This window comes from Fukomys damarensis, unplaced genomic scaffold (genome assembly GCF_012274545.1).
Source record: "Fukomys damarensis isolate Sample0158 unplaced genomic scaffold, DMR_v1.0_HiC HiC_scaffold_5, whole genome shotgun sequence".
Lineage (NCBI taxonomy): Eukaryota > Metazoa > Chordata > Mammalia > Rodentia > Bathyergidae > Fukomys > Fukomys damarensis.
In genome coordinates, this window is record NW_022900917.1 from 5,315,601 (window position 1) to 5,325,644 (window position 10,044).

The 10,044-nt window shown below is 38.0% G+C and overlaps 1 protein-coding gene across 2 annotated transcripts in view; it reads right to left on the bottom strand.

Annotated features, from left to right (window-relative positions):
- The window catches only part of Mtbp (MDM2 binding protein), a 67,329-nt gene extending 57,290 nt beyond the window's left edge, over positions 1 to 10,039 (bottom strand). For both annotated transcript variants that reach the window (XM_033759853.1, XM_033759852.1), the window contains exons 1-6: positions 9,673 to 10,039; positions 8,816 to 8,896; positions 7,053 to 7,126; positions 6,820 to 6,971; positions 5,165 to 5,223; positions 418 to 562 (exon numbers count right to left, since the gene is read on the bottom strand). In XM_033759853.1, the coding sequence (XP_033615744.1) occupies positions 418 to 562; positions 5,165 to 5,223; positions 6,820 to 6,971; positions 7,053 to 7,126; positions 8,816 to 8,896; positions 9,673 to 9,790 (629 nt within the window). In that variant the 5' untranslated portion in view covers positions 9,791 to 10,039. The remainder of the gene's footprint in view (positions 1 to 417; positions 563 to 5,164; positions 5,224 to 6,819; positions 6,972 to 7,052; positions 7,127 to 8,815; positions 8,897 to 9,672) is intronic.
- Between the last annotated feature and the right edge of the window lie 5 nt (positions 10,040 to 10,044).

Here is a 10,044-nt window from a genome sequence, read left to right on the forward strand (position 1 = left end):
ATTCCTACTGAGATATCACAAAACACAACAGTGTGTTTTATTTCTGTAGTGGCACACAACATGAAAAGCAGACGTGACATTTTAAATCCAGCATAACCTCATTATCTGTGGTGCTCGTCTCTCTGCTCCCTGAATAATCTGAGCCATTTATAAGCACACAGTGAGGCTGACAATCCATGTTCAGAATAGTTCTAAATCACAATGAATAATATTTACTACAAACTCAAAGCTTCTGGGGAATCTGAAATAAGAAAAACCACATTCTTCTCGACACACAGGTCTCCAACCACAGAATGACATAAATTTTTACTTTGTCACTTTAAAATAACTTTCAAATGCTGATTCTATTAAGAATGGAGGGGGAGAATGGGGTAGCGTGTCTGGACAACAAAAACAATAATCGTGACCAAAGCTTACGTTTCATAGTGATTTCCTGCTATGGTAATTTTTGCTGAATGCCATTCTCTCAGATGTTTTAATGCTCCAATAGCAGGTAAACAGTCTTTCAATTTAGGAGGATCTCTGTCAGAGGGCAATAGTATTATGTCTGTCATTGCTCTACCTAGGAAGAGGAAAACAATAGCTGTAGTTCTTAAAATATGTCAGATTCGAAGGGTCTTAAACTACTACCTTAACATTTGAATTTTAGGTTTACTTAGAACAGAAAGGAGTATTTTCACTTTAATTTCTGAGATTCCGCAAAACAATATAAATCTTCAGAAGTTCAAAGTTTTAAATGTTCGTCTTTTTTTTTTCTTTTTATTGAGTTTATTGGTACAATCTAGGTATACAATACAATTACATTCATCATTGAGATTATGTACCTTTACATACTAGGTCTTGATTCTCATTTTTTCCCCTTGTCCCTGCCCTCCCTTCACCCCCTCCTCCCTTCCCCATTTACAAACACTTTATTTCCATATTTTCAGTTTTTCATATTTTTTCCTTTCCCTTATTACATTTCCCCCACCCTTCCCCCTTTCCCTACCTCTTTAGCCCTTTACTTCCTATTTCACATTATTAATTATCTCATTAGGATCCTGTGTACTATATTATAGCTTTTCACACCAAAGAAACTACTCGGTATTTCAGTTAAAGAAATCTCTGTATGAACATTAAAAATAGGGAATCCTAAAATAAAACTAAAAAGGAAAGTAAAAGAGAAAAGGCAATGATGTAACATTAAAATAATCCTTAATTCTCGAGATAAAAATGGTCCCTGAACATATTTAAATTGCTTCCCGCTCTTATAGACTTATCTTATTCTTTTTTTCATTATTTAGAGAATACTTTATTAGTTTCTGTAATCAAACCCACGTAGATATGACCTTACATATTTAGTACGATGTGTTACCCCTGTACACATGGAAAATAAAAATAAATTAACATTTCTAGACCAATATGGTTGTCCATTTCTGTACAATGCCAACTCAACACAGTAAATTGGGATGATTTTTCCAAAGTTGGCAGCACCATTAAAGTTTCCCAAAATTCAATTTATATATATATGCATATATACATATTTATATAAAAAGACTAATAATAGCATGTTACGCATTGATAGCAGCAACAGCTTTTCCAGGTTCTGCAGTCATCTGAACAAAGTTATAAACATTCAGCACATTTCATTAAAAAAAAAAAAAAAGAAAAAAGAAAAGAATAATATCCAGAAAACAGCAAACTTCTGTTGCTGTTGTAGTACCTGGCATCATTTTTTCTATTAGCCTCTTAATCATCATCTGGAAAGGGAACATTCTAGAGTAATATCATTAAATATAGCTCTGATAAAGCATAGTCCCTACTATGTATCATAAAGCAGGTACTAGATATTTTACATTCACAGAGGTATGATACAGTACTGTCCTACATCAATAATACTAGATTCAGTTTTGGTTTGAAATTTACTTTGTCTGCAAATAAGATTGCTACCCCTGTTTTTTTCTGGGCTCCTGTCACATGGAGAATTGTTTTCTATCGTTTCAGTTTCAGTCTATGGGCTTCTTTTTGCACTAGGTGTGTTTCTTGTATACAACATATTGTTGGACTTTGCTTCTTATTCCATTTTGCCAGTCTATTTCTCTTGATTGGTGAGTTGAGGCCATTGACATTGCTGCTTATAACTGATATGTACTGACTTATTATTGACATGTTATTGGCCTTTTGTCGACTCTTTTTACTTTTTCACCTTCTCCTTTTAATTTCTTGCCTTGCCTATTTGATTTGCTCTGTTGGGCCTCATGGTGTTGTTGCCTTCATTGTCTTTTTCTAGGATCTTGTTTAGAATTCCTTGTAGTGCTGGTTTGGTATTCATGTAGTTTCTCAGGTGTTCTTTGTCGTGGAAGTGTCTTATTTCCCCATCCATTTTGAAAGAGACTTTTGCTGGATACATCAGTCTAGGTTGGAGGTTGTTCTCTTTTAGTACTTGAAATATCTCATTCCAGGCTCTCCTTGCCCCAAGGGTTTGTATTGAAAAGTCTGCTGTGATTCTGATGGGCTTTCCTTTGTATGTGATTTGTTTCTTTTCTCTTACTGCTTGTAGTATTTTGTTCTTCTGTTGGGTTTCTGGGATCTTGATTATTATATGTCTAGGTGTAGGTTTTTTTTTTTTTTGATTGTAGCTAGTTGGGGTCCTATATGCCTCAGTTATCTGAATGTCAAATTCTTCCCCTCTGTTTGGGAAGTTTTCTGTCATTAATTCTGCAAACAGCTTTTTAAAGTCTAAATGTTCGTTTTTTAATTTAAAGCCATGTTATCTGGAATAGTTGGCACACGCTAGAAAACAATGAAGTTTATCATAATTAGCTGCTTCGGCAGCCATGGTTAATTATACATGCTGGTCTGCAGATAATCAATGCTATTGTTATTCTCAGCAGAGGAAAAAAAAATCTTTGCAATTGCATTTTATTTCTCTACACTTAATTCTGTTATCCAAAAAGGGATGAATTAGTATAAAATTGCCATGCTCAAGTAAATTATTTCTCTTTAACGGACAGCAAAACACTCAGCAAAACCGCTAATACTGACAACATCATTGGATTCTGAGAAATAAGACTGACTTGGCATCAGTTTAATTTTCCTGAAATTATAAATTTACCAAAGGACTAGAAAAATCAAAACGAAAGAGAAGCCAAGTAAAAATGTGATAATTAAAGTCCTTTAATTTTCCAAAATAGCAACTGTATAATACTTTGATGCCTATTTCCAACCTGACACACTTCATTTATGAAACGCAGGGCTGTTGGTGTAGCTCAGAAGAGCGCAGGATTGGCATGCACAGGGCCTGGGTTCAATCACCAGCACCAGCAAGAAGAATTTACATTGGTGGTGGCGAACCTATGGCATGGTGTTATCTGTTTTTGTTTTAAGGCAAAAGATGTTAAGGAGTTGTTTTTTCTAAACTAAGACCTCAATGTTCAGGTTTAACTGCAGCGCTGGTGCTTTGTGATAAAGAAGTAGGTTTGGGGCTGCAGTTCGGGCACTCGTTGCTCAAAGGTTTGCCATCGCTGATCTATATGTTTACCTATTGATACATCCAGTTACTTCTGGGTGGGACTTTTTGCACTAAAACATGACCTTCTTGAGTACCAGGCCTGGACAATGCTGTGACTGGCAGAGTCTGGGGTGGGCACCCTCGCCTCACTGGTCACTGACACCCAGCTCCTAGTACTGCACGGCCACGCATCAGGCACGACTAAGACCTGCTTAGTAAGTGACCTTCTCTCATGAGGATGGTCAGAAAAGGAAGCCCTTCAGGAGGGTCTGAGGGCCAAGCCACTCCAAACTTTAGGGGACACTGACTTGGTTAACACAAAGGAAGGTTAGCTTACGACAAAAACAGTGTTAAGAATACCACGATACAGTATTTCACAAAATATGCTTTGCATTTTAGGAAAAAAAATGGTGCTACAAAAAAGTGCTGAGCAAAGAGCTTCTCTCAACATTCCACTTGACAATGCGTCCATCAGCTTTTCCAGGAAAGAACATGATCCGAATGATCCAGTTTACAAAAGCTGCTTTCCCAAGAGTGGTTTATAGGATTAGTGTTCTATATATAGAAAATATTCTGAAAAAAAATGTTAGTGGTATGATTGCTTTTCAGTAATAATTAAATAACATGAATATTTAATTTTCTAAATTCTGAATTTTGCTTAGAAAATAAGAAACCAATTTTGTTTAGAAAATAAAAGCACTGTAAAAAGAAGCCCATAGACTGAAAGTGAAAGGATGGAAAACAAATCTCCATGTGACAGGTGCCCAGAAAAAAGCAAGGGTAGCAATCTTATTTGCAGACAAAGTAAATTTCAAACCAAAACTGATTCTAGTATTATAGATGTAGGACGATACTATATCATACCTCTTTGAATGTAAAATACCTTGTACCTGCTTTATGATATGTAGTAGGGACCGTGCTTTATCAGAGCTATTTTTAATGATATTACTCTAGAATGTTCTCTTTCCAGATGATGATTAAGATGCTAAAAAAAATGGTGCCAGGTTCGACAACAGCAACAGAAGTTTGCTGTTTTCTGGGTATTATTCTTTTCTTTGTTTTTTTGTTTTTGTCTTTTTAATGGAGTGTGTTGAATGTCTATAATTTTGTTCAGATGACTGCAGAACCTGGAAAGCTGTTGCTGCTATTGATGCATAACATACTGCTATTATTGGTCTTTTTATATAAATATAAATATTTTGGAAACTTTAACTGTGCTGTCAACTTTGGAAAAAGTTATCCCAATTTACTGTGTTGAGTTGGCATTGTACAGAAATGGACAGCCATATTGGTCTAGAAATGTTAATTTTTTTTTCCATTTGTACAGGGGTAATGCACTGTATTAAATATGTAAGGTCATATCTACGTGGGTTTGATTACAGAAACTAATAAAGTATTCTGTAAATAAAAAAAAGAAAAGAAAAGCACTGTAATTTCTTAGTAACATACTTCATAGTACAGTACATTTGATATAAACTTCAATTAAATCATTTTTATTAATATACAGATGTGAAGCATTATAATTATAATCATCTTGGGGAACTGGTACATAGTTTTCATCTTGAATTTCAAGATGAGAAGTAAGAATATTAGCACAAAGACTAAATTCATCAGTCATTAAAAAAAAAAGTATACGAAAAAGGCACAAATTATCAAAAATAGTCAAAATATTACCAGGAGCAGGAAGTTTGTCTGATAACTGATGCAGATTTTCAGCAGATTCTTCATACAGCCTGAAAGAGAAGAGGAACAACCCATGTGTGCCTAAGGGGCGGTCACAGCAGGTGAGGGTGGCCTGTGAGTCAGCGCAGCAGGCGCATGGCTGCATCCACCCCACGACTGCGCTGCTGTCGCCACTGAAGCACGGACTAGAATGGGCAGAGGCTAGGATCAAACCTGCCTGCAGCCGGTTGCCACAAACAGATGCGATGAACAGACCAAACGTTTTCTGATCCTTCAAAGTCAGCTTTTGCTAAGTAAGTGTTTAATAAAGAAAGCATACTGGTTTTCTTTAATTTACATTTAAGTCTTGATGGGAGAGTACAATGTCCTCTTCAGATGCTTTAAAACCCAACGAAGATGTTTATCCCTGTGATAATTAAATCCTTTACTATAAACTGATATTGTTTAAAAAAAAAATAAAGAAGGCATTGTGTGTAAAGTACAGTTTTCAGGCTCCCCCTTGTGGAGATTATTACTAAGTCAGTCACTTACCAGAAGTTTTATACTTATCATCTTTTTTTTTTTTTTTTTTTTTTTTTTTTGGTTCCGGGGATTGAACACGGGTCCTTGTGCTTGCAAGGCAGGCAGTGGAACCACTGAGCTAAACCCCAGCTTGGCCTGTCATCTTTTGATGTGGTGGAGAAACATGGATTTGTAGGATTTGAGATGAAGGACATGTTAGGAAACATCTAAAAGAACCTCAAAACTGCTTGGGCAACAGGAGAGAGGCCCAGAGTCATGTGGCTGGCCTGAAGTCACTCTACGGACTGCTGCTTTCCCGGCCTGATGATGCCTTCCTGTGAACGGTACAAATGACAGTCTGGAAACCGGCAATGGGAATGTTTAAAGCCTGTGCAAGCTACAGATGCGCTGCAGAAATGTAAAATAAAACAAAAGCAGTCCTGTCATGGGTCATGAGGATGGAGAAAAAGAGAGGTATGAGCCATGAGTTGGAGATGGGGTGTCTTAGAAAGAGAAAACAAGCACAAGTTGTCCCCTGGGTTATCCCTGTGCTGCAGTTCAAAATGGTGAGCTCCACCCTCCAGCCTCAAGTTATGTGTGCATCCTGAAAAGTGTATGAAAGGCTGGAGCACCACACAATTACAAAAATCAGACTTTCAGCCTCATAGGAAAATAACACTTCTGTTTGAATGCTATTAACTTAATAACATTTCTGCTTACGCTTTAAAATACACTATCAGTCAAAATTTACCTTCAAGTAAGTGGCGTATCAATTAAAATACCATCTTACAATTCTCATAATGTAAACTGAAGACAGAAAACACTTTCAGGTATCTGTTCCTTTTAAAGAACTCTATTCAGATGAAAGACCTCGATGAGGATTTAGATCAGTGGAGCATCGCCTGCCTCGAAAGGACAAGGTCCCGAGTTCAATCCTCAGTCCCAGAAGGACAAACAAAAAGCATCAGGAACTCAGATGACAGACCCAAATTGCCTAATTTCTTCCAAAATGAAGCGTTAAAATTTTCAGTTAATAAAATTCCCTTACTAAAGTTGCTAAAACATGAGAACTTCACTTTCCTGGCTGAACAGAATTCTCAGAAGCTAAACACGTGGAAAATGGTGTGAAAAGGATACGTGCGTACTCGGCCAAGGACAGGGACTCCCTGCTGCTGCTGTCTTCTTCTGCCAAGCACCCAAGGGCACTCACGCACTCTTCAATATTTGCTTGAAGAACATCTTCAATCTTATCTCTTTCTGCATCAAAATGTATCTCTTGCCAATCAGAGCTACAAAACTATAAACCGAAAGACTGCATTAAAACAACAGATGCACAGAATTCACTGTGGAAGCAAAGGCATTGGCCAGTAGCAATTACCTGGTAAAAGCCACACAAGGCCTGCACCGCAAAAAACCACTTCTTGGAGTCAGGAATGCCGCCCACTGAACAGGCTTAAAAACAAAGTCACACTTATTACAGCACATATACTGATGGCACAATACACATACTTAAAAAGTGATGGGATTTGTAAACATTCTACAGTTCTCCAAGATCAGTCAATCTACAGTGTCTGCTAAAATTTCAAGCAGAACAATGTTTCAAGAGCAAAATTACAAAACACTTTGCATTAGTTCGTTGCAGCACAAAATCCATATTATTTAAATCATCATTTTAAACACATGCAAATCAACTATAAAGATACTGAAAAATACACCTACTCTATTACCAGTGAGGAACCCAAAACCATAAAGTTATCAGGGAAAACATCTCTTCCCGAAGACCATGCAGCTTGGCTCAGCCTGGCTACAGAAAGATGCTCTGCCTGGAAAATGCAAGGCAGACATGACATTAAAGCCGCCCCCAAGGACACCTACCAGAGGAACATGAAGGATTCAGAGCTGGTTACAGAAACCAGACTCAAACAAGGGAGGGGAAATCTGGTGAGGTTTAATCATGGAAGCTGGGTAAGATGCTAAGTGCCTATCACCACCAGGCTCCCATAATCTCAGCAGGAGACTTCACCTCCTGTTTCCATAGGAAAAACAGAAGCCAGTAGCATCACACCTTTCAGGAAACATGCAACTCCATCTGTGCGCCATTTGGTCTCTGATCATTTCTCCCCTAAATACACAAGAGGCACTGACCTCAATCGCCTGAGAGCCTGGCCCCGCTTATTTCAACCCATTTCAATCCTCTCACTAGCATTTAAGTGCAATTATTTCTCAAATTAATGTGTTTTTTTTTCAAATAAGGTCCTTTTAAATTTACTTTGCTTTTTCAGTGACTACTATAACTTTGTCTTAATGGAGAAATCTTCCGCCTCTACTTGACTTTCTGCATTAGCTTATCAACTTTCCTACTCTCCTCCAGATACATTTCAAGGTGGTTTTTTGTTGTGTTTTGTTTGATGTCCAAAATGCTATTGAAACTACACTCACCATGGTCACCAATAACTGAGTTTACTAAATCTAAGCATTTTTAGTTTTGTTGTCACTTGACCTCTCAGCAGAAGAGTAAAACAAAAGAATCAAAGATGACCCATTTAACTGCTTTTTCCTTAAAATCTGTGCATCATGTGGCTATGTCTCCGAATGCTCCTTCTCAGTCTTTTAAAAACAGGTGTTAGCTCCTTTAAATATTGAGATTGTTTTAGATTTTCTGTTGATCCCAGTATTGATAAGCAATCTCTTCTTTCTCATGGCTTCAAGTGACATCTACAGCTCAATGACTCTACCATCCATCTCTAGCTAGACCCTACATTCTAAAGTAAAGACAGAAAAAGAAATGTTAAAAAGTCATTTGGGGGCATTAATAATGTAGTTTTAACCAGGATAAAATCTTTCTTATGAGGCCACATTACCTTATATTTTATATATCTAAAGATGGGTAAGAACATTTTATAAAGGGAGTAAAATCCAAGTTGGGAAACTAGAGTAATCTTCCTAACAACTTTATGACATGTATGATTTATCAAGAAGAGAAAGTAATGTCTTTCGCAGTTTTGTAGACTCTTAAGTCATCTCTGTATTCCAGTTCCTTTTGCAAAATCAACAGTATTTCTTGTGCTTCTCAATGATCATGTTAATTAAACTCATTCCCAAATTCTGCTCCAGAGAAATGAGGGGTTGTGTTATACTTACCAGGGAAAGTACTGTTATCTGGGTTGACTGAAGCGCTAATACTTCTTTTTAGGAGGCGATAAACATTTGCTGCTGTTAAGTCTGAAAAGCAAATATAGTCTGACTCAATGGGCCCCAAAGTTACATAACATAGACCCATTCCAACTTCACCATCATAGACTCTGGAGACTGGTATGGTGTACAGAAAATAACTACATATACGCTGATCAAGATCTATTCAAGTTTTGATATGGTAAACAAAGCAAGCAGAGACTATAGGAAAATTTCTTGGTTTCTGCATGCCAATTAGCACAAATCAAAAATTCCCTCAGTTATCATGACAACTGTCATGTCAACTGTAATGACAACTTTTACACAATCACATCTATTTCCTCCTCAAAAGATCTGCTTGATGAAAACAGGTACAACGCAATACAGTCTCCACAGGAGCACTAAAAGGCAACACGATCTGTTAAAATCCTATAAACATCATTTGCTTTTTAAACTTAGATTACGCGTGAGATGTCACCTCCCATTAGACTATGGGCTCTGGTTCAGCAAGAGCCTTATCTGTCTTGTTGCTTTCTGTACCACCTGCAGGTGGAACAACGGAGGCGTAAACATTTACTGGAAGCATACTTTCCCGAGCACAAAACTCCAAGACTAAGGCATGGGGGGTTCAAGCAGTTACATTTTTACTCTGCCCTGAATTTTGGGGTGTGGATCTTGCATACAGGTTTGTACCGACCTTCTCACGAAGGTGGTGTGTTTTCAGCTCTCATTAGATCTATCCCGGACAGTCACAGCTTCTGGGGACATTTCCACACAAATGAACCTCCCGGCCACCCGTTCCCGCCCTTTCTAAACCCCGCGCTCACCAGGTTGTTTCTCAGCACCGTCAATCGACGACACCTCTGGCCCATGCTCTACCTCCTCACTGGCCGTCGATGGAAACTTTCCTTCACCCCAGGTCACCAGCAGCAAGTACCGATCCATCTCCCAGCTGAAACCTACTTTAGGCTCAAAACAGCCGCGCTTTCGACTCACTTCCGATTTCCTTCCGCTTAGTGCGTCTGAAAATTGTGTCCACCATCTGTTTTATGAAGGTTTCCAGGAACTTTAGGAAATTATTCTCCGACATGATTCTCTTCATAATACGATTATTTCCTCCTTTCTGGATAAAACTGTTGCCATAGGAAGACTGAAAGGAACCCAGGGAAGGAGAAGAAGCGGACGACAGCTGGAGGGAC